Consider the following 25,091-nt stretch of genomic DNA (forward strand, 5'->3'; position numbering starts at 1 on the left):
AGCTGCTTGGCGATGGTCTTGTAGCCCATTCCAGGCTTGTGTAGGTCTACAATCTTGTCCCTGACATCCTTGGAGAGCTCTTTGGTCTTGGCCATGGTGGAGAGTTTGGAATCTGATTGATTGATTGCTTCTGTGGACAGGTGTCTTTTATACAGGTAACAAACTGAGATTAGGAGCACTCCCTTTAAGAGTGTGCTCCTAATCTCAGCTCGTTACCTGTATAAAAGACACCTGGGAGCCAGAAATCTTTCTGATTGAGAGGGGGTCAAATACTTATTTCCCTCATTAAAATGCAAATCAATTTGTAAAATTTTTTACATGTGTTTTTCTGGATTTTTTTGTTGTTATTCTGTCTCTCACTGTTCAAATAAACCTAGCATTAAAATTATAGACTGATAATTTCTTTATCTGTGGGCAAACGTACAAAATCAGTAGGGGATCAAATACTTTTTCCCTCACTGTATATAAACTTCCGACTTCAACTGTACGCAAGCAGCCAACTCTGCTGCCCCATGTACATAGAGACATTAAACACTGGACACTTCCCGTTTCTTTTATACTGTTTTTCACACTGTGTATTCATATACTGTATTATTCACATAGCTCATTCTAATATTTCTACTACTGTACATTGCATTTTTGTTATAGCGCTTATACACACACTTATCTCAGCTCGTTACCTGTATAAAAGACACCTGGGAGCCAGAAATCTTTCTGATTGAGAGGGGGTCAAATACTTATTTCCCTCATTAAAATGCGTTTTTCTTGATTTTTTCGTTGTTATTCTGTCTCTCACTGTTCAAATAAACCTACCATTAAAATATAGACTGATCATGTCTTTGTCAGTGGGCAAACATACAAAGTCAGCAGGGGATCAAATACTCCCCCCCCCCCCCCCCCCCCTCCCCCCCCCCCCCCATTTTGTTATGGCAAACCTAAATAAGTTCAGAAGTAAACATTTGTTTAACAAGTCACATAATAAGTTGTATGGACTCACTCTGTGTGCAATAATAGTGTTTAACCTGATTTTTGAATGACTACCTAATCTCTGAACCCCACACATACAATTATCTGTAAGGTCCCTTTCCAATGCCTCGCACAGAAGGGAACCTGTTGGTAGACATTGAATAACCCATTGAGCATGGTGAAGTTATTAATTACACTTTGGATGGTGTATCAATACACCCAGCCACTACAAAGATACAGGCGACCTTCCTAACTCAGTTGCCAGAGAGGAAGGATACCGCTTAGGGATTTCACCATGAAGCCAATGGTGACTTTAAAACAGAGTTTAATGGCGGAGACAACTGAGGATGGATCAACAACATTGTAGTTACTCCACAATACTAACGTAACTGACAGAGTGAATAGAAGGAAGCCTGTACAGAATACAAATATTCCAAAATGTGCATCCTGTTTGCAACAAGACACTAAAGTAATACTGCAAAAAATGTGGCAAAGCATTTAACTTTTTATCCTGAATACAAAGTGTTATGTCTGGGGCAAATCCAATACAAGACATTACTGAGTACCACTCTCCATATTTTTAAGCTACATCATGTTATGGGTATGCTTGTAATCGTTAAGGACTGGAGAGTTTTTCAGGATAAAAAAATTAACAAAATGGAGCTAAGCACAGGCAAAATCCTAGAGGAAAACCTGGTTGTCTGCTTTCCACCAGACACTGGGAGATGAATTTACCTTTCAGCAGGACAAGAACTTAAAACACAAGGCCAAATCTACACTGGAGTTGCTTACCAAGAAAACAGTGAATGTTCCTGCGTGGCCAAGTTAGTTTTGACTTAAATCTACTTGAAAATGTATGGGAAGACTTGAATGGCTGTCTTGCAATGATCATCAACCAATTTGACAGAGCTTGAAGAATTTTGAAAAGAATAATGGGCAAATGTTGCACAATCCAGGTGTGGAAAGCTCTTCGAGACTTACCTAGAAAGACTCACAGTTGTAATCGCTGCCAAAGGTGCTTCTACAAAGTATTGACTCAGGGTTGTAAATACATATGTAAATTAGATATTTCTTTATTTAATTTTCAATAAATGAGTAACATTTTCTAAACATGTTTTCACTTTGTCATTATGGGGTATTGTGTGTGTAGGTGGTTGAGAACAAAAAAAATGATTTAATCAATTTTGAATTCAGGCTGTAACACAATAAAATGTGGAATAATTCAAGGGTTATGAATACTTTCTGAAGGCACTCTACTTTACTTAAGTTTTCCTGTATCATACTGGCCGCCAACTTGTGATGTTATTAGTCACAGTCTGTTCTTTCTTCCAGCCCCCACAGGTGAAGTCCCCTCTTCCTCCAGCCCGCCTTGACTCTCCTGACCCAGCTTAGCCCACCCTCGCCTGGCCTGTCTCAGCTCCAGCACCTGCTCAGCTTCAGAGCCCCAGTCCTCCGCCCCAGACACACCCACCTAGAGCAGCCTCATCCTCCACCAAGAGCCTCTTACACTGGTGAATCTCTCTGCTCAGCAGCATGGCAGGTCGAGGAGGACCAGCACGGACCAACGGCGCGGCGGCCAGCAACAAGATCTGCCAGTTCAAGCTGGTGCTGCTGGGAGAGTCAGCGGTGGGCAAGTCCAGCTTGGTGCTGCGCTTCGTCAAGGGCCAGTTCCACGAGTACCAGGAGAGCACCATCGGAGGTGAGTAGGGACACTGTTTGCATTGGGATTGTTATTCTTCTGACTGTGTCTTAGTCATGCTTAGTGTTTGTGTTGATTTATTGCTGTCCTTGTGTTGAGTCAGTATCATGTTATAAAGATCAAATAGAATGGAAGTGTGAATGTGTAGTAGACTGAAGGAAGACCATTTACAATGCCTTCTTAACTGGGGCTGTGTTCAAGGCCAGATCAGGAGCAGACCTGAGCTGCAGAACCAGTTATTTCTTGGCAGCTGATCACCTGACTCTCGCATGAGCAGCCAAACCTCTCAGACTGACACTTTAAATATGCCACAAGGAGTGGGATGTCCTGACTCTTGGCCACAGAAAGCCTTATAGAGAATGTTCAAACTGAAAACAGAAAATAGATATGTGCTAGAAAGAGGTACTTGTCATCTGTCTAATAACGTATGTATTGACTTAATGCTAGCCGGAGTGGAGCAGAGAGAAGGGGGTCTCTCTCTGTGGACTCTTTAAAACAGGAAGGAAGTCGGTCAACAATGGGATTTTGTCCTGGAACTTCTCTAATAGCATCTGGAAACCAATACTTGATGGCTCGATGGATACCTGTCCTCAAAGAGCGCTCACGTTTCTATAACATTCAAAGAATTCCACTGCAAAAGTTGGGTAATGAGTAACTGTCTTTTCAGCTTCACCTAGTGTTTTAAACCTACACACAGATGTTGGGAACTTTCATTATGATTTAGCGTTTTTTTTTTTTACACCGAGTCACATCATGCAGCAGGAGCCACAGTAGGGTGAGGCTGGGGAGACAGGATGCTCGGTGCTTACACTAGCCAAAGCCTTAGGACGAGTCAGCATTTTGTTTCTTTTTTTTAAAACCTGTCGTCAGCTGCCTGGTCTAAGGTCACCAAGCTTTAGTATGGAGCGGGCTTCCTCTATGAGCGCTGCTGCACATTTCCCTCAGCCATGTGACACAATTCAAATTCAAACCCTCAACAAGTATCCTTTGCTCTCGTAACTGACACTTCTCTAGATATATATAATATAGCTCTTGTGTGAAAAACAAACATCCATTGTGAAATCTATCTTTGTCATGTACACTGCTCAAAAAAATAAAGGGAACACTTAAACAACACAATGTAACTCCAAGTCAATCACACTTCTGTGAAATCAAACTGTCCACTTAGGAAGCAACACTGATTGACAATACATTTCACATGCTGTTGTGCAAATGGAATATACAACAGGTGGAAATTATAGGCAATTAGCAAGACACCCCCAATAAAGGAGTGGTTCTGCAGGTGGTGACCACAGACCACTTCTCAGTTCCTATGCTTCCCGGCTGATGTTTTGGTCACTTTTGAATGCTGGCGGTGCTTTCACTCTAGTGGTAGCATGAGACTGAGTCTACAACCCACACAAGTGGCTCAGGTAGTGCAGCTCATCCAGGATGGCACATCAATGCGAGCTGTGGCAAGAAGGTTTGCTGTGTCTGTCAGCGTAGTGTCCAGAGCATGGAGGCGCTACCAGGAGACAGGCCAGTACATCAGGAGACGTGGAGGAGGCCGTAGGAGGGCAACAACCCAGCAGCAGGACTGCTACCTCCGCCTTTGTGCAAGGAGGAGCAGGAGGAGCACTGCCAGAGCCCTGCAAAATGACCTCCAGCAGGCCACAAATGTGCATGTGTCTGCTCAAACGGTCAGAAACAGACTCCATGAGGGTGGTATGAGGGCCCGGCGTCCACAGGTGGGGGTTGTGCTTACAGCCCAACACCGTGCAGGACGTTTGGCATTTGCCAGAGAACACCAAGATTGGCAAATTCGCCACTGGCGCCCTGTGCTCTTCACAGATGAAAGCAGGTTCACACTGAGCACATGTGACAGAGTCTGGAGATGCCGTGGAGAACGTTCTGCTGCCTGCAACATACATATACATATACAGTGGGGAAAAAAAGTATTTAGTCAGCCACCAATTGTGCAAGTTCTCCCACTTAAAAAGATGAGAGAGGCCTGTAATTTTCATCATAGGTACACGTCAACTATGACAGACAAATTGAGAAAAAAAAATCCAGAAAATCCCATTGTAGGATTTTTAATGAATTTATTTGCAAATTATGGTGGAAAATAAGTATTTGGTCACCTACAAACAAGCAAGATTTCTGGCTCTCACAGACCTGTAACTTCTTCTTTAAGAGGCTCCTCTGTCCTCCACTCATTACCTGTATTAATGGCACCTGTTTGAACTTGTTATCAGTATAAAAGACACCTGTCCACAACCTCAAACAGTCACACTCCAAACTCCACAATGGCCAAGACCAAAGAGCTGTCAAAGGACACCAGAAACAAAATTGTAGACCTGCACCAGGCTGGGAAGACTGAATCTTCAATAGGTAAGCAGCTTGGTTTGAAGAAATCAACTGTGGGAGCAATTATTAGGAAATGGAAGACATACAAGACCACTGATAATCTCCCTCGATCTGGGGCTCCACGCAAGATCTCACCCCGTGGGGTCAAAATGATCACAAGAACGGTGAGCAAAAATCCCAGAACCACACGGTGGGACCTAGTGAATGACCTGCAGAGAGCTGGGACCAAAGTAACAAAGCCTACCATCAGTAACACACTACGCCGCCAGGGACTCAAATCCTGCAGTGCGAGACGTGTCCCCCTGCTTAAGCCAGTACATGTCCAGGCCCGTCTGAAGTGCATTTGGATGATCCAGAAGAGGATTGGGAGAATGTCATATGGTCAGATGAAACCAAAATAGAACTTTTTGGTAAAAACTCAACTCGTCATGTTTGGAGGACAAAGAATGCTGAGTTGCATCCAAAGAACACCATACCTACTGTGAAGCATGGGGTTGGAAACATCATGCTTTGGGGCTGTTTTTCTGCAAAGGGACCAGGACGACTGATCCGTGTAAAGGAAAGAATGAATGGGGCCATGTATCGTGAGATTTTGAGTGAAACCCTCCTTCCATCAGCAAGGGCATTGAAGATGAAACGTGGCTGGGTCTTTCAGCATGACAATGATCCCAAACACACCGCCCGGGCAACGAAGGAGTGGCTTCGTAAGAAGCATTTCAAGGTCCTGGAGTGGCCTAGCCAGTCTCCAGATCTCAACCCCATAGAAAATCTTTGGAGGGAGTTGAAAGTCTGTGTTGCCCAGCGACAGCCCCAAAACATCCCTGCTCTAGATGAGATCTGCATGGAGGAATGGGCCAAAATACCAGCAACAGTGTGTGAAAACCTTGTGAAGACTTACAGAAAACGTTTGACCTGTGTCATTGCCAACAAAGGGTATATAACAAAGTATTGAGAAACTTTTGTTATTGACCAAATACTTATTTTCCACCATCATATGCCAATAAATTCATTAAAAATCCTACAATGTGATTTTCTGGATTTTTTTTTCTCATTTTGTCTGTCATAGTTGACGTGTACCTATGATGAAAATTACAGGCCTCTCTCATCTTTTTAAGTGGGAGAACTTGCACAATTGGTGGCTGACTAAATACTTTTTTTCCCCACTGTACATATACGTCATTTAGCAGACGCTCTTATCCAGAGCGACTTACATGAGCAATTAGGGTTAAGTGCCTTGCTCAAGGGCACATCGGCAGATTTTTCACCTAGTCGGCCCGGGGATTAGAACCAGCGACCTTTCGATAACTGGCACAACGCTCTTAACCACTAAGCTACCTGCCGCCCCATCCAACATCCTCCAGCATGACCGGTTTGGCGGTGGGTCAGTCATGGTGTGGGGTGGCATTTCTTTGGGGGGCTGCACAGCCCTCCATGTGCTCGCCAGAGGTAGCCTGACTGCCATTAGGTACCGAGATGAGATCCTCAGACCCCTTGTGAGACCATATGCTGGTGCGGTTGGCCCTGGGTTCCTCCTAATGCAAGACAATGCTAGACCTCATGTGGCTGGAGTGTGTCAGCAGTTCCTGCAAGAGGAAGGCATTGATGCTATGGACTGGCCCGCCCGTTCCCCAGACCTGAATCCAACTGAGCACATCTGGGACATCATGTCTCGCTCCATCCACCAACGCCACGTTGCACCACAGACTGTCCAGGAGTTGGCGGATGCTTTAGTCCAGGTCTGGGAGGAGATCCCTCAGGAGACCATCCGCCACCTCATCAGGAGCATGCCCAGGCGTTGTAGGGAGGTCATACAGGCACGTGGAGGCCACACACACTACTGAGCCTCATTTTGACTTGTTTTAAGGACATTACATCAAAGTTGGATCAGCCTGTAGTGTGGTTTTCCACTTTAATTTTGAGTGTGACTCCAAATCCAGACCTCCATGATTTGATACATTTGATTTCCATTGATAATTTTTGTGTGATTTTGTTGTCAGCACATTCAACTATGTAAAGAAAAAAGTATTTAATAAGATTATTTCATTCATTCAGATCTAGGATGTGTTATTTTAATGTTCCCTTAATTTTTTTGAGCAGTGTATTTCATCAAATCACAAGTGTTTTTTTCCTGTGCAGGATACATTCACACGCGCAAAGAACTGGGTGAAGGAGCTCCAACGACAAGCCAGCCCCAACATCGTCATTGCACTGGCAGGGAACAAAGCTGACCTTTCCAACAAAAGAGCTGTGGACTTCCAGGTACTGAGGAACACCTAACAGTTAGATGCTGCTCCCACTGGACTATTAGTGGGAAATGTTAAGGTTGTTTAAACAGTAGAATGTCTACAAATGACATTTTTATCATTTCTGTTGATATTCATGAATGCTCACAAACTCTCAAAACGTTGGGTTATTACTGTGTATCTATATGTTTGTGATAGACCTCTAAAGATCTCTGTCCTTCCTTTGTTTTTTTGTAGGAAGCACAAGCGTACGCAGATGACAACAGTTTGCTCTTCATGGAGACTTCAGCCAAGACGGCCATGAACGTCAATGAGATCTTTATGGCCATAGGTACGTGTACCACATTATTATGTGTGCATGTATACACTGAGTGTCACACCCTGGCTCTGGGGACTCTAGTATGTTGAGCCAGGGTGTGAGTTTTCATTTGTTTATGTTCTAGTTGTTGTATATCTATGTTGGCCAGGGTGGCTCCCAATCAGAGACGGCTGTAGCTCGTTGTCTCTGATTGGGAGTCATACTTAGGTAGCCGTTAGGCATTCATTATTTGTGGTTTCTTGTTCCGTGTGGGTTTGTTTATGTAACCAGGGACGTCACGTTTTCGTTTTGTTGTTTTGATCATGTGATCATTCTAATAAATAAAATGTTCGCTTTCAACGCTGCGCCTTGGTCCTCCTCTATGAATGACGATCGTGACAGAAGAAACCACCAAGATGTGACCAAGCAGCGTGTCCAGGAGCCATCGCCAGGGAGATCCCTAACAGATCTCCTTCGCCTCCTCGACTGGGTCAAGCCGAGTGAGGAAGAGAAGGGCTTGACATTGTGGCAGAAGGGCGAAAGGCTGGCGAGGGACATGGAGACCTGGTCCACGGGCAGGGGAGACGCCCAGAATTTTTTTAGGGGGGGGCTAACGCCGTGGACGACGGGCCAGCAGGAGACCGCGGCAGAGCGGCCCAGCGGATTGGCAGAGGAGGCCGCCAGGTTACGGGGGCCACTGGTCGAAGAGGGGGTGGAAGATGTAGAGGCACGGCGAGAGGTACTGGCGTGTGTTGCCAGTCCGGTCCGGCCTGTTCCTGATCCCCACGTAGGGCCAGTGGTGTGTGTTCCCAGTACGGTCCGGCCTGTTCCTGCCACTCGCACCAAGTCTACGGTGCGCATCGCCAGCTCGGCCCGGCCCATTCCTGCTCCCCACACCAAGTCAGTGGTGCGTTTCGTCAGCCCTGTCCGGCCCGTTCCTGCTCTCCGCACCAAGTCTGTGGTGCGCGTCGCCAGCCCAGTCCGGCCCATTCCTGCTCCCCGCACCAAGTCAGTGGTGCGTTTCGTCAGCCCTGTCCGGCCCGTTCCTGCTCTCCGCACCAAGTCTGTGGTGCGCGTCGCCAGCCCAGTCCGGCCCGTTCCTGCTCCCCGCACCAAGTCAGTGTTGCGCGTCGTCAGCCCGGTCCGGCCCGCTCCTGCTCCCTGCACCAAGTCAGTGGTGCGTTTCGTCAGCCCGGCTCGGCCCGCTCCTGCTCCCCACACCAAGCCAGTGGTGTGCGTCGTCAGTCCGGCACGGCCGTGCCTGTTCCACCGGTGGCGGGTCCGGCACCGGTCAGGTGCTGCGTCACGCCGGAGCTAGAGCAATCCTCTCCACCAGTGTTCAGTTCAGCTCCGGTCAGCAGGGCCAGACCGGACCAGGGGTACTTTGGGGGGTTAGAGAAGGAGTGGGGGTCATGTCCGGAGCCGGATCCGCCGCCGAGGCGGAGTGCCCACCCGGTCCCTCCCCTGTTGTATTTGGTTGGCGCGGTCGGAGTCCGCGCCTTTAGGGGGGGGTACTGTCACGCCCTGGCTCTGGGGACTCTAGTGTGTTGAGCCAGGGTGTGAGTTTTCATTTGTTTATGTTCTAGTTGTTGTATATCTATGTTGGCCAGGGTGGCTCCCAATCAGAGACGGCTGTAGCTCGTTGTCTCTGATTGGGAGTCATACTTAGGTAGCCGTTAGGCATTCATTATTTGTGATTTCTTGTTCCGTGTGGGTTTGTTTATGTAACCAGGGACATCACGTTTTAGTTTTGTTGTTTTGATCGTGTGATCATTCTAATAAATAAAATCTTCGCATTCAACGCTGCGCCTTGGTCCTCCTCTATGAATGACGATCGTGACACTGAGTATATCAAACATTAGGAACACCTTCCTAATATTGAGTTGCACCCCCGCTTTTGCCCTCGGAACAGCCTAAATTCTTTGGGGCATTGACTTTATAAGGTGTCAAGCGTTCCATAGGGATGCTGGCCCATGTTGACTCCAATGCTTTCGACAGTTATGTCAAGTAGGCTCGATGATCTTTGGGTGGTGGACCATTCTTGATATACACAGCAAACTGTTAAGCGTGAAAAACCCAGCACATACACAATCCAAACCCAGCACATACACAAATCAAATGTTATTTGTCACATGCGCCGAATACAACAGGTGTAGACCTTACAGTGAAATGTTTACTTACAAGCCCTTAACCAACAATGCAATTTTAAGAAAGAATACCAATGCAAATAGTCTGGGTAGCTATTTGATTAGATGTTCAGGAGTCTTATGACTTGGGGGTAGAAGCTGTTTAGAAGCCTCTTGGACCTAGACTTGGCGCTCCGGTACTGCTTGCCGTGCGGTAGCAGAGAGAACAGTCTATGACCAGGGTGGCTGTAGTCTTTGACAATTTTTAGTTGTAGTTGAACCTTTTTAGCAGTTGTAGAACCTGACTGATGTAACCAGTCAGGATGCTCTCGATGGTGCAGCTGTAGAACCTTTTGAGAATCTGAGGACCCATGCCAAATCTTTTCAGTCTCCTTAGTGGGAATAGGTTTGTCGTGCCCTATTCACAACTGTCTTGGTGTGCTTGGACCATCTTAGTTTGTTGGTGATGTGGACACCAAGGAACTTAAAGCTTTCAACTTGCTCCACTACAGCCCCGTCGATGAGAATGGGGGCGTGCTCGGTCCTCTTCTTTTTCCTGTAGTCCACAATCATCTCCTTTGTCACACATACACAATCCATGTCTCAACTGTCTCGAGGCTTAAAAATCTGTCTTTAACATGTCTCCTCTCCTTCATCTACGCTTGATTTTGAAGTGGATTTAACAATTGACATCAATAAGGGATCATAGCTTTCACCTGGTCAGTCTGTCATGGAAAGAGCAGGTGTTCATAATGTTTTGTATACTCGGTGTACATTTCTTCCCAGAACAAATTAAATGTGTAGAAACCATGAAGGCTTCCTACTCACTGTTTCTTTTTTTTCCTTCTCCTGTAGCCAAGAAGCTTCCTAAGAACGAGCCAGCAGGTGGAGCCAGTGGCCGGGCCAGTGGCCGGGCTGGAGTGGACCTGCAGGAAGCCGCCCCACAGGCTGGTGGTAGCAAGTGCTGTGGAGGTGGGAACTAACCAACTGGACCGACACACCAACCAACCTGCAGTATCAACCAACTGACCAGACCAGCTGACAAACACATCCCACGGTCAAACCAACCGACGGTCTGACCAACCCCCATGCACCAATACTGCACTGATCAACTGATAAGCAAACCAGCTCACAGGCCAATCAACTGTCAACACACAACTCCAAGGTTCCAATGATCCGACCAACAGACATGACACAATTATGACCAACATGATGACCTAAAACTGTTTTAACTTATCCGAGGACATAACAACCCAGTATCTGCAACGAAACTATGGACATCTGACAACACCCAGGCAAAAAACAACAACCCCACTTAGGGAGGAAAAAAATATCAATCCTTACCAATCGCACATAACAGAGCACTGCTCTTCTTTGTTTCACTGTATTTCTGTAAGAAAAATAAAAAATCAAACGCAACTGGGAGGAATAATGAACAGGCTCTTTGGCCCTCTCCTTTCTGTCTCTCCCTCTCTCTTGTCATTTCTTTACCATAATACTACAGTATTTCAACGTATGTCTTCTGTCACTGTTCTAACCCTGTTTAGTTTGGTGGTGGGTGAATGTAGCAATTCTCATGATTTAATTTTGTCTTGTTCCCGATCGTCACCCTTGGGCAAAAGAAGGGAGAGTGTTCAACTCCTCAACCCCAAATAAGGAGTTAGGAGAACAGTTGTTTCCTTCCAGATATAGCAGTTGTGTAGATGAACTGAACTATTACATTGTTATTATTATTGTTATTACTTTCACTTATTTTTGGCACAAGTTAAACAGTATGATTTCAAAGACTAGACCACCTAAGGTTTTCCAATCATTAATCTATGATATCCAACCATATACATAGTGCATTAACATCATTGTCACCAATAAGTCATTTTTAGTATTAATATAATGTCTCTGAATCATTCATATACAATGACGAAAGTGGAATAAAACACAAAGCAAGATTTGTTTTCCTGACCAAAATCACAATTGTGTATTGAAAACATGTTGCTATTATTTGTATAATTATTTTCTTCAAATATGTAACCAATCAGTAGTTACTGTCAATACAATACCTTCCCAATCTCAACATGATACTTTGTCATCCTCAATTATTTTTGTCATGTAAAGATGTCTTTTTTATTTGTATACAATTATTTTGTTTCTGAAGATTCTCTGGTATGGGGTGCACTGGTTCTGTCATCTGTTGTGATTTCAGATTTTATCAGTTTCTTTTGCTTTTCTTTTTCTCTGTTCTTTTTTTACTTTTTCATATCGGGGAGGGATCGTCTGTTATGACATCAATGATTAGCACAACAGTACCTGCAGCTGTCACTGCTGTGAGATGGGGGACATGGGGAGGGCAGGGGTAAACAAAGCAAAACAACATTGTAATTTTACCAATAAATAAGGGGGAAGGTATCTCATTGTCTGCCTGTCTTCTCATTTGTTGTATGACAATGGGTATTCGAGTAGAAGATTTTTCACTTAGTTTTCACCTAACAGCTATGAGTATCTTTACCGACATGTTGGGCGTACAGTAGTTGTTTCCAGTCATACAGAAGCCTTTGTTCTCTAATTCTCGATCTTCTCTAATTCTCAATCTCATCAATAGATCCTCATCAGTCTAAGAAGCCAGCTGAGCTCAGTGAGATTCTTTCTGCTGAAAAATCTCACACTATGGTCTGACTGAATTCCTCACATTCCTGCTCCACAGTCGTGGTCGTCGTCGTCCCGCCAGTGGATTTAGTTGGCCAAAACCCCTTTGCTCTCTCTCTGACATGACAGTAATGGCTGGGGCAGATTATACTTTACCAGACTAGTTGTAAACAGCTGTTGCCCCAAAGCTGAAACCTTTCATTTCAAACGCAAAGGGATAAGTACACATTTTAAGTTATTTCGATTATTTATCCTACATGTTACACAAGAACCTCTCACAACAGTCCTCATTGAAGTTAGAAAGTTAGTGTGCTCTACTGACCTCTACTGGATCGTTAAAGTATAATTTATACTCAATGGTGGTCAATAAATAGTGTAGCTAATTCAACACAGTGTAATTCTGTATTGTTCTATGTAAATGCATTTGTATGTTTTCATTGCAAACTTTGACAATTCCGGCTACTTTCAATACTTTAGGCAGACTGCAGGGGCCACTGAGACTACAGTACCCATACTGCCTTTCTTCAAATCCAGGGCGAGGGGAGAGGTGAGCGACCCAAAAAAGGGGTGGAGTGGAACCAATGATGTGTATACGTACCATTGAGTGGAACAGGCTGCAGTGAAGCGTGCGTTTTGATATGTCGGACCCGGCGGCACAGACATTTACATTTTACATTTTAGTCATTTAGCAGACGCTCTTATCCAGAGCGACTTACAGGAGCAATTAGGGTTAAGTGCCTTGCTCAAGGGCACATTTACGTCATTTAGCAGATGCTCTTATCCAGAGCGACTTACAAATTGGTGCATTCACCCTATAGCCAGTGGGATAACCACTTTACCATTTTTTTTTTTTTGGGGGGGGTAGAAGGATTACTTTATCGTATCCCAGGTATTCCTTAAAGAGGTGGGGTTTCAAATGTCTCCGGAAGGTGGTGAGTGACTCCGCTGTCCTGGTGTCGTGAGGGAGCTTGTTCCACCATTGGGGTGCCAGAGCAGCGAACAGTTTTGACTGGGCTGAGCGGGAACTATGCTTCCGCAGAGGAAGGGGAGCCAGCAGGCCAGAGGTGGATGAACGCAATGCCCTCGTTTGGGTGTAGGGACTGATCAGAGCCTGAAGGTACGGAGGTGCCGTTCCCCTCACTGCACCATAGGCAAGCACCATGGTCTTGTAACGGATGCGAGCTTCAACTGGAAGCCAGTGGAGTGTGCGGAGGAGGGGGGTGACGTGAGAGAACTTGGGAAGGTTGAACACCAGACGGGCTGCGGCATTCTGGATGAGTTGTAGGGGTTTAATGGCACAGGCAGGGAGCCCAGCCAACAGCGAGTTGCAGTAATCCAGACGGGAGATGACAAGTGCCTGGATTAGGACCTGTGCCGCTTCCTGTGTAAGGCAGGGTCGTACTCTCCAAATGTTGTAGAGCATGAACCTGCAGGATCGGGTCACCGCCTTGATGTTGGCAGAGAACGACAGGGTGTTGTCCAGGGTCACGCCAAGGCTCTTCGCACTCTGGGAGGAGGACACAACGGAGTTGTCAACCGTGATGGCGAGATCATGGAACGGGCAGTCCTTCCCCGGGAGGAAGAGCAGCTCCGTCTTGCCAGGGTTCAGCTTGAGGTGGTGATCCGTCATCCATACTGATATGTCTGCCAGACATGCAGAGATGCGATTCGCCACCTGGTTATCAGAAGGGGGAAAGGAGAAGATTAGTTGTGTATCGTCAGCGTAGCAATGATAGGAGAGGCCATGTGAGGATATGACAGAGCCAAGTGACTTGGTGTATAGGGAGAAAAGGAGAGGGCCTAGAACTGAGCCCTGGGGGACACTAGTGGTGAGAGCACGTGGTGCGGAGACAGCTTCTCGCCACGCCACTTGGTAGGAGCGACCGGTCAGGTAGGACGCAATCCAGGAGTGAGCCGCGCCGGAGATGCCCAGCTCGGAGAGGGTGGAGAGGAGGATCTGATGGTTCACAGTATCAAAGGCAGCAGACAGGTCTAGAAGGACAAGAGCAGAGGAGAGAGAGTTAGCTTTAGCAGTGCGGAGAGCCTCCGTGACACAGAGAAGAGCAGTCTCAGTTGAATGACCAGTCCTGAAACCTGACTGGTTTGGATCAAGAAGGTCATTCTGAGAGAGATAGCAAGAGAGTTGGCTAAAGACGGCACGCTCAATAGTTTTGGAAAGAAAAGAAAGAAGGGATACTGGTCTGTAGTTGTTGACATCAGTGGGATCGAGTGTTGGTTTTTTGAGAAGGGGTGCAACTCTCGCTCTCTTGAAGACGGAAGGGACATAGCCAGCGGTCAAGGATGAGTTGATCAGCGAGGTGAGGTAGGGGAGAAGGTCACCGGAGATGGTCTGGAGAAGAGAGGAGGGGATGGGGTCAAGCGGGCAGGTTGTTGGGCGGCCTGCAGTCACTAGTCGCAAGATTTTATCTGGAGAGAGAGGGGAGAAAGAAGTCAAAGCATAGGGTAGGGCAGTGTGAGCAGGACCAGCAGTGTCATTAGACTTAACAAACGAGGATCGGATGTCGTCAACCTTCTTTTCAAAGTGGTTGACGAAGTCATCCACAGAGAGGGAGGAGGGGGGGTGGGGGAGGATTCAGCAGTGAGGAGAATGTGGCAAAGAGCTTCCTAGGGTTAGAGGCAGATGCTTGGAATTTAGAGTGGTAGAAAGTGGCCTTAGCAGCAGAAGCAGATGAAGAAAATGTAGAGAGGAGGGAGTGAAAAGATGCCAGGTCGGCAGGGAGTTTAGTTTTCTTCCATTTCCGCTCAGCTGCCCGGAGCTCTGTTCTGTGAGCTCGCAATGAGTCATCAAGCCACGGAGCTGGAGGGGAGGACCGAGCCGGCCGGGAGGATAGGGGACACAGGGAGTCAAAGGATGCAGAAAGGGAGGAGAGGAGGGTTGAGGAGGCAGAATCAGGAGATTGAAGGGAGAAGGATTGAGCAGAGGGAAGAGATGATAGGATGGAAGAGGAGAGAGTAGTGGGAGAGAGAGAGCGAAGGTTGCGGCGGCGCGTTACCATCTGTGTAGGGGCAGAGTGAGTAGTGTTGGAGGAGAGCGAGAGAGAAAAGGATACAAAGTAGTGGTCGGAGACATGGAGGGGAGTTGCAGTGAGATTAGTAGAAGAGCAACATCTAGTGAAGATGAAGTCAAGCGTATTGCCTGCCTTGTGAGTAGGGGGGGGGACGGTGAGAGGGTGAGGTCAAAAGAGGAGAGGAGTGGAAAGAAGGAGACAGAGAGAAATGAGTCAAATGTAGATGTAGGGAGGTTGAAATCCCCCAAAACTGTGAAGGGTGAGCCATCCTCAGGAAAGGAACTTATCAAGGCGTCAAGCTCATTGATGAACTCTCCAAGGGAACCTGGAGAGCGATAGATGACAAGGATATTAAGCTTAAATGGGCTAGTGACTGTGACAGCGTGGAATTCAAATGAGGAGATAGACAGATGGGTTAGGGGAAAAATGGAGAATGACCACTTGGGAGAGATGAGGATTCCTGTGCCACCACCCCTCTGACCAGATGCTATCGGGGTATGCGAGAACACATGGTCAGACGAGGAGAGAGCAGTAGGAGTAGCAGTGTTTTCAGTGGTAATCCATGTTTCCGTCAGCGCCAGGAAGTCGAGGGACTGGAGGGTAGCATAGGCTTGGATGAAGTCAGCCTTGTTGGCAGCAGAACGGCAGTTCCAGAGGCTGCCTGAGACCTGGAACTCCAGGTGTGTGGTGCGTGCAGGGACCACAAGGTTAGAGAGGCAGCAGCCACGCGGTGTGAGGCGTTTGTGTAGCCTGTGCGGAGAGGAGAGAACAGGGATAGGCAGAGGCATAGTTGACAGGCTGTAGCAGATGGCTACAATAATGCAGAGGAGATCGGAATGAAATGAACTAAACATCTGGGAAAGGAGAGAGCAAGGCCTCCCTCACCAAAAAAAATATAACTCTCCCAACTTCCACCTCAGAAACTATAATTGTTTCACTGAACCACCCGAATAAAACTCTCCCAACTTCCACTTTAGAAATTAGAATTGTTGTAAACTACAGCGGTTCAATGTTTCAAGGACTAGACTCAACTTACTTTATTCAGCTAGCTAACTATGACGCCATAGCTAACTAGCATGCTAGCATCCAATAACACACAGTTTAGCACCAATACTTGGTTACAACAAACTACAAATAGTGTGTTAACACACTAAACAGATAATTCGTGTCCGTGTCTAGTTCTTTCATAACGCAGCAATGATTAAACGTTGGCTAGCTAGCACAAATATATTGTATTTAGCTACTACAGTACAGCTAGCTGGTAGTGTTGGCTAGCTAGCAATGGCTGCTGTGTTGACTTTGTTTGAAAAACGGCGTCGCTGCGAACGAATGTAGCTGGCTAAAAGGATATTGTATTTAGTTGCTACCGTTGCTAATAGCTACTAGCCAGCTAGTCCAGGAGGTGAGTTGGCTAGCTAGCTAGCTTCGTGTTACACCCGGCACCGCCGAATACAAAAGTAACCTACAATAACTACATACAACAACTACCCACAACAGCCCACGATGCCTACCTATAATACCTAACTACAATCTAAATACATAGTTTAAGCCTTACTCGACAAAGCCCAAGCTATGTATAAAGCCAAACTTACCCAATGCCAGCTATCTGGGTGGCAGACTGCAATCAGTAGCTGTAATTAAGTACAGCAGCTACCAACCACCTAACGTTAATGCCTCGGATAATGAAGTTAGAAAAACAGCTGAATGGTAGGTAGCTAGTTGGCTCAATTACAGGTACTCTTAAGCGTGAAATAACATTGGAAACAACTAACCACAGTTGCTAAAAGTTACCAGTAGCTACCCGCCATTCAGCTGTCTTGCAACCCCGGCTACATCAAGCTCAGTCTGGTGGGACTGCTGGGGCGGGATCTGGATCGGGGAACAGTGACCCAGTCAGACCAGGTCTTAGCCAACAACAGCTGGCGAGTCAGAAATAAGCCCAAGTCAGAGCTTTTCCACGGGCGAAAAAGCTCGAGAAACTCGGAGTCTTCTCCGCTTGCAAGGTAGCTAAATAGCTAACGTTAGCTATATGGCTAGGCTAGCTAGCATAGCCAAGTTCACCAAAACAATTACTAGCTAACTAGCCATTTCCCCTACTTGCACAACCATCTAAACAAACAGAAACAAAACACCATTATCATTTGCATTTGGTTTCTAACATGCAATAATATCCTTCATAAATGTATATGGCGTACATGCGTAGCTAACGTTACTGTCAAGAATATAGTTATCAACAGCAAGGCTAACCAACTTTGGTAGTAGCTAGCTAGGCAGCCAACTAGCATGAATCTGTTTTATTATGCTAGTGTGGGCTTCTGATTTATTTTCCTCTTATCTTTAGGCTAGTGACACCCACAACCGCCGACAGCCACCCGTAGTATGGACTTACAGCAACAAGCGGCCAGCCTGAGCGAGTCCTGCCGCAGCTGCGGGCATGCACTGGGTAGGCTGCCTTATGACTCAACACTAGTTTGAAGGATAGATATGCTTCATGATCACACTGAACCTAATGTCATCAATACACATCATAGATATAGAATGTGTATGCTATTCCATAATAGCAATTATGATCATATAAATTGCACAATGTAGGTTTCAGCCTCATCTCTTTATTGAGTGAGTAGTAAAGTAACAATCCTTAGCTATTCCCCCTTTAAAGGGGCAGTCAGCAGTTGCTACATCAATTTTTGTGCTTATAAATTAATGATATGTACCTATTGATTCTTGAAGACTATAACTTATAAATGCTTAATGAGCTTAGTTCAACTGTCCTACCCCATCAGAACCCAAAATAGAAGCTTGTTTTACTCCAATGTTTGTAAACAATGTAAATGTAAAGAAACACTGTATAGCCTAAAAACATGGTTAAAACAATCATTTTAATATCATGGATGGTCAGTCCTTGCATACGTAGCTCTGTCTATGAATTTGAGAGTAGTTACTTTTCTCCAGCCCCATTCATAAACTTTTTACCTAAACAGTTGTGTGGAGTTCCTTTGTTATTGTTTCAACTGCTGATTGACACTTTAAGATGCTGATCTGTTATTGAACCCCTCCTGTGCAGCGGCCCATGTGTCCCACCTAGAGAACGTGTCAGAGGAGGAGATCAACAGGCTGCTGGGGATGGTGGTGGATGTGGAGAACCTCTTTATGTCTGTGCACAAGGAGGAGGACACTGACACCAAGCAGGTCTACTTCTACCTCTTCAAGGTGTGACATCACTTCCCTCCATTCCAACCAGACAGACAAGTGTAAATGGCCATAACCTCCACTTTCCTGCCACTGGAGTCAATATCTGGCTTTGCACATCTTGACCCTCTCTCTCTTTTCATCTCTATCCCCCAGCTGCTGAGAAAATGCATCTTGCAGATGAGTCAGCCGATAGTGGAGGGATCATTGGGGAGACCCCCCTTTCAGAAGCCCAACATAGAGCAGGTAGACAAGTCTCCTTCCTACCTGTTTGTCAAGCTGTTCTTTCCTTCTTGCCCAACAGTAAAATACTTTTTGTACAAGTTTGTTTTATTTTGTTTCTCAGGGAGTGTTGAACTTCGTTCAGTACAAATTCAGCCACCTGGCACCCAGAGAGAGGCAGACAATGTTTGAGCTCTCCAAGATGTTCCTCCTGTGCCTCAACTACTGGAAGCTGGAGACTCCCACACAGTTCCGCCAGCGGTCCCAGAAGGATGATGGCACAGCCTACAAAGTGGACTACACCAGGTGTGTGTGACATCTGTTGTGGAAAATGTTTGTTTTTTTGCAATGAATTGCATCTTGTTTTTTATTGTTGTATTGCATCTTGTTTATTTTCTGTTAATGTAGAGGTCTCACTGCTGACTTCTCCTTTTGTTCCCATCAAAAGTGACTCACAACTACTGTAATCTAATCTGTGTCTTGTTTCCCAGGTGGCTGTGCTACTGCCATGTCCCCCAGAGTAACGACAGCCTGCCGCGCTATGAGACCACCCAGGTGTTTGGCCGCAGTCTGCTCAAGTCAATCTTCACCGTGACGTGCCGCCAGCTCCTGGAGAAGTTCAGAGTGGAGAAGGACAAGCTCCTACCAGAGAAACACACACTAATCCTCACACACTTTCCCAAGTACGTGGTGTCACGTTGATACTTATTGTGTTTCTTCCTCGAGTTACAATCAAACCAAGATTCTGGAGTGAGTGAAATGGACGCTGTGAATCTGTGGATTGTAACAAAGTGTTTGTGTCCCAGGTTTCTGTCTATGCTAGAGGAGGAGATCTATGGGGAAAACTCTCCCATCTGGGAGGCTGACTTCACCATGCCTGCCTCAGAGGGGGGCCAGCTGGGTCACCAGTTAGGTAGGGGGTACCTGTTACAACTAAATAAGTGGTTCTCATAAGATCCATAAAGGCACTTATAGGTTGTACAACATGTAATGTGTGATAATATTATACTTTTCCCTCTCTCCATTTTCAATAATCCTGTCTGGTCTCGGTCATTGTCCTGTGTTTCTGATCCTGGCAGTGATCAGCCCTGCTGCAGTGTCGGGTTCGCCCTCCATCTCTAAGGGCATGAACAGTGGCTCTTCGCTAGGCAGTCTGGGGCTGGACTCTGGCGTGGCCGAGCCCATAACAGGTCAGTAACTCTGGCAGCCCCGCCAAGCTAACTTTTGCTTTGTACTGGGTGTGAAGTAATAGCTGACGTTTGTTTTTATGTCTTGCCTGTTGATGTGGGAGCTTGTATTTCCAATGCCTCCGTGTGATAGCCTCAGACACATAAACATCATATAAATTCATGGTGGTTATAGTAATGTTTTGTACTGTTTCCCCTCAGGAGAGAAGAGGAAGCTTCCAGAAGCTCTGACCCTGGAGGACGCCAAGAGGATCAGGGTGATGGGCGACATCCCCATGGAGTTGGTCAACGAGGTAATGATGACCATCACTGACCCGGCTACCATGTTGGGCCCAGAGGTAAGTGCTGCCCAAGACTGAGACGCGTCATTTAATGTCCATTCGCCAGTGCAACATGAATATTTATGTTGACTGATATGTTTTATCAAGTCTAACATCTAAGTATGGAAACGGGATGTTTGTTAGAATGAATATAATAATGAACTATGTTGATAATCACTGTCACTCTCTGCTAGACGAGTCTGCTGTCTGCCAATGCTGCTCGTGATGAGACAGCCAGGCTGGAGGAGAGGCGGGGCATCATAGAGTTCCATGTCATAGGGAACTCTCTTTCCCAGAAGTCCAACAAGAAGATCCTGATGTGGCTGGTGGGCTTGCAGAACGTCTTCTCCCACCAGCTGCCTCGCATGCCCAAAGAGTACATCACACGCCTAGTGTTTGACCCGTACGTAGACAGTTTAACAGTTTCTCTCTCCTGTTATGTCTTCAGTGAAGCTTCTTGAAATGAGCTTTTTTTGACCATTTCTCCCCACTCTCTTGGACTGTTCTCTGTCCAGGAAGCACAAGACGCTGGCCCTAATCAAGGATGGCCGTGTCATCGGGGGCATCTGTTTCAGGATGTTCCCAACCCAGGGCTTTACAGAGATCGTCTTTTGTGCCGTCACATCCAACGAGCAAGTCAAGGTATGGACACACCTCTCCTTTACATGCAACAGCACAAATACTGAAATAAATTAGCTGGGTAAGTTGGACTTAATGGCTTGTTATTGTACTCACGGTATCTGTCAGAGTTTGAATGTATGTGTTGGACCAAGAGGCCGACATTTTCCCCTGATTGTTTGCCATTGTGGTTTCAGGGCTACGGTACTCACCTGATGAACCACCTAAAGGAGTACCACATCAAGCACAGCATCCTGTACTTCCTCACCTACGCTGATGAGTACGCCATTGGCTACTTCAAGAAGCAGGTATAGTATAGGATGATAACATGTACCTCTCTCTCTACCTCACCTCTGACCTCTCCCCTCTGGCTTGTTTTGTCATCACAGGGATTTTCCAAAGACATCAAAGTGACGAAGAGTCGTTACCTTGGTTACATCAAGGACTACGAGGGGGCTACCCTCATGGAATGTGAGCTAGATCTAACACTTTATGTTTACCCTTTACAGTTAGCTAATTTCGTTATTTATCGCCTTCAGATTTGTGCCAACCTGGACTCAGTGATTGTGTCGTCTAAAGTGTATGCCCCTGAGCTGAAGAAAAAGGTCCCCAGACCAAGGAAAAGGTTTGACATCGTTGACAGAAGACCTCAGGTGAGTTCAATTCTGTTCTATAAACATATAGCCTTTGAACTTGAGAGCTGTATTGGTTTGAATTCAACAAACTCCTGTTGTTTTGTCTCAGGACCCATTTGGGGATCACCTGAAGTTCATGATGCAGTTTATCCATGACTTCATGGCCTTAGGGCCTTTTCTATCAGGGAGTTTGGCACGCAGGAGTATGAGGCAGACGTGGTGATTCTGGAGAAGAAGGGTAAATCATTCTCTTAATATGAAATATTACCACATTATAGAAGCAAAGCATAGGAATCATTTTCATGCACCAAATCACACAAGGAACCTTCCTCAGTCAATGCCATACTTTTGAATTCCATATTAAAACCTATTTTGCATGTGTGTTTCCTGGTGTAGGTGTGACGGACAGGAACAGACTACTGGCCCAGTGTGCTCTCCACCTGCGTCAGTACAACGACGCCCTGCTCATCAACGACACAGTGCGCATGGTGGATGCCTTTAGGGTCCTAGAGGCCTACTATAGCACCAAGAGTTCCACTGGCATGGATGGAACCGACTTCTTCCTGCTTGGACTCTACCAGGGTGAGAACCTGCAATTCCCTTGGAACAATCTCTCCCACTTTCTCACATACTGTATGCGTGTGATTCTTGGGAATATTAAGAGTATAGGAAGTTCAACTTCTGAACATTGATAGTCAGTGTCCTGATCCTCAACAGAGAACGAGGTGGAGCTGAGGAAACTGGCAGGCGATGACCGGTTTGAAAACCCTAAGATGGGGAAGCTTCAGAGCACCCTGCTGGAGCAGTTTGACCAGGGTGAGCACTCCAGAGGCATCCTCTTCTCCAAGACCCGTAAAAGCACCCACTGCTTGTATGACTGGGTGTCCAAGAACCCAGCCCTGCAGCGTGCTGGTATCAGGGCAGCCATTCTGACAGGCGCTGGCAACGGCATCAATTACATGACCCAGGTAACCTGACATTAAACACAGTCAGAACTTTTGGAGGTATAGAAAGGTGGGTTGGAAAGTGCCAATGCCTGTGTCATACCAACAACTGACCTCTGTTTGTGTGTTTCTGTGGGTGCGCTTGTAGAATGAGCAGAAGGACACAATCAAAAACTTCCGCCAGGGCTCCCTCAACCTCCTGATCTCCACCAGCGTTGCTGAGGAGGGCCTGGACATCCCAGAATACAACCTGGTGGTGCGCTATGGGCTGCTGACCAATGAGATCGCACAACAGCAGGCCAGTGGCCGGGCTCGGGCGAGTGACAGCGTTTACTCTGTGGTGGCCCAGGCAGGGGGGCGGGAGGTGCGTCGGGAACATCTCAATGAATGTCTGGAGGAATTGACTGGCAGGGCCATCAGCGAAGTGCAGAGGATGGAGCCCAGGGAGTTCCAAATGAAGGTGAGGCTATTCCTCATGGTGGTGAGGCTGGTATCTTTCTCTATGTACTACCACTGCAAGTATCTCATCTCTTTGGAAAAACCTACACTCATTCACTTTCCTTTTTTCCAGTATATGTCTTTTGAACCCGGCAGCCAATTCCTCGTTCTCTAATCTCCTTTTCTTTAGATCTTTTCTCTCTCTGTCTCCACTATTAGATCACTGAGCTCCAGACAGAAGCGTTGTTGACCAGACAGTTGAAAGAACAGTTGAAGATCAAGAAGAAGGGTCGTTTCAGTGCTGCTAGCATTCAGCTCTCGTGTCGAGGCTGTTTTGTGCTCGTGGCCTTCGGCAATGACATTAAAGTAATTGAAAACGCACACCATGTCAACATCAACCCTGACTTTGAGTAAGTTGTGTTTCTCTAATGTCTGTCCCGATACTGTCACTGTCACATATTGGAAGTGTTTTTGCATCAGTGTGTTTGTGTGTGAGGAGTTAACATGTGCATGTGTGTGTGTTTTCAGGAGGTACTATAAAACCAATGGGCAGACCCTTCTGAAGACTTTTGAGGACTGGGAGCCAGGCCGTGTGATCAGCTGTGCTGCCTGTGGCAGGGTGAGGTTGGCCATTAATCTCTAGCTTTTTATTTTAGGCCGAGGCTGCGGATCCGTAGGCAGATATTTTGTCTAGTGGCGCGCTGTTGTGTTGTGGCTGCATGAGAGAAAAAGGTCACCATTCTAAAACCTGAGGTGGTGTTTTTTGTCTTACAGTAACATTATTGTATTATGACTGTAAGTCGCTTTGGATAAAAGCGTCTGCTAAATGGCATATTATTATTATTATTATTATACTATGCTATTAAACTGAGTGTACAAAATATTATGAACACCAGCTCTTTCCATGACATAGACTGACCAGGTGAATCCACATGAAAGTTATGATCCCTTATTGATGTCACTTGTTAAATCCACTTCAATCAGTGTAGCGGAAAGGTAGGAGACAGGTTAAATAATTATTTTTAATCGTCGAGACAATTGAGACATGGATTGTGTATGTGTGCCATTCAGAGGTGAATGGGCAAGACAAAATATTTAAGTGATTTTGAACGGGGTATGGTAGTAGGTGCCAGGCACACTGGTAGAGACCATGCCCCGATGAATTGAGGCTGTTCTGAGGGCAAAGGGGGGTGTAACTCAATATTATGAAGGTGTTCCTTATGTTGTGTACGCTCAGTGTATATTCAGTTCTGTTATGTACAATATTATCATTATGTGATCTTGCAGAAATTGATTCAGCTTTGATCTCACTTTATTAAACGAGAACCATTCGCCAGAATAGCCTGTTCTCTAGGAGTAGAGCAGAGACTGTGCGTAAATACAGAATCTTGCACATGCACAGAAACTTCGGGACTTTTACACCCCGGGAAGAAAGGTCCAGTAGAATTTGTATCCGCAGCCTTTCCGTTTATCTTATGTTACTAGGACTATTCTATTGTCTTTTAACATGCTTATATATGGAAATCTACATCAGTATATTTGTTTATATATTTATATCTGAACAGCAATGGGGAATGGAAATGGTATATAAGGAGATTGCCCTGCTGCCCATTCTGGCCATCGAGAACTTTGCCATGGAGACTCCAGAGGGAAGAAAACTAGCCAAGAAGTGGAAGGACGTTGACTTTACAGTGGAGGAGTTTAACTTCACCACGTACTGTAATAACAAGTTCCCTGGCATGTTCGATTGATACACTATTACACTGGAAGAAGGACTACAACTGGTGTTTTCATGGTTTTCACCTTTCTCTTCCTTTCTCTCTCTGTCTCTTAGTCTGTGTTGCTTAGTCTAGACTACTTTTATGTTCCTTATACATGATCCTGAAGTGTGTCGTAGTCCTATGACGGGGGAGAGATGCTGTGCCTTGGGTATGGTTGGCCCGGTAAATCAGGTCTGGCCGCCACACTGCTGTAGGCGGTGTGAGGCGGCAGTGTGCTAAAGCATGTTACACAATGGTCAGGGTTAGAATTAGCGCGACAGCTTTGTTTATGCCCAAGGTCCTCTCTCCCTCCCTCACCAGAGACGTGTGGGTTTATTCTGCTGCATCACAGCCAAGCACGCAAAAGCATATGAACTTAGCAGCCCTGTTCTAAGATTAACTCAAATTATCAGTTTTTCTATTTTTAGCAA

At 46.1% G+C, this 25,091-nt stretch overlaps 1 protein-coding gene and 1 pseudogene across 2 annotated transcripts; both read left to right on the forward strand.

The window, feature by feature from the left end:
• Window positions 1-2,303: 2,303 nt before the first annotated feature.
• Window positions 2,304-7,585, forward strand: LOC311116315 (ras-related protein Rab-5C-like). The gene is made up of 3 exons (XM_084191411.1): window positions 2,304-2,665; window positions 7,148-7,270; window positions 7,492-7,585. The coding sequence occupies exons 1-2, from the start codon at window positions 2,500-2,502 to the stop codon at window positions 7,237-7,239; spliced, it is 258 nt and encodes an 85-aa protein (XP_084047537.1). The 5' UTR covers window positions 2,304-2,499; the 3' UTR covers window positions 7,240-7,270; window positions 7,492-7,585.
• On the forward strand, window positions 7,531-24,734 carry LOC311116305 (annotated as a pseudogene). Its single transcript has 20 exons — window positions 7,531-7,585; window positions 10,534-10,650; window positions 18,412-18,557; window positions 18,693-18,782; window positions 18,883-19,064; window positions 19,250-19,441; window positions 19,565-19,671; window positions 19,838-19,948; window positions 20,147-20,283; window positions 20,460-20,668; window positions 20,781-20,907; window positions 21,081-21,191; window positions 21,273-21,536; window positions 21,628-21,756; window positions 21,915-22,100; window positions 22,236-22,486; window positions 22,611-22,922; window positions 23,120-23,310; window positions 23,429-23,519; window positions 24,466-24,734. The product of its transcript is annotated as an uncharacterized misc_RNA (transcript).
• Window positions 24,735-25,091: the final 357 nt, after the last annotated feature.

This window comes from Coregonus lavaretus, assembly GCF_964263955.1.
Source record: "Coregonus lavaretus genome assembly, contig: HAP1_SCAFFOLD_496, whole genome shotgun sequence".
In the NCBI taxonomy this organism is placed as follows: Eukaryota; Metazoa; Chordata; class Actinopteri; order Salmoniformes; family Salmonidae; genus Coregonus; species Coregonus lavaretus.

Excerpts from the sequence above, each read along its gene's own strand:
- LOC311116315 (XM_084191411.1), top strand. The coding sequence starts at position 2,500 with ATGGCAGGTCGAGGAGGACCAGCACGGACCAACGGCGCGGCGGCCAGC. Across the intron at positions 2,666-7,147 it reads CCAGGAGAGCACCATCGGAG|GATACATTCACACGCGCAAA; the intron begins GTGAGTAGGGAC and ends TTTCCTGTGCAG.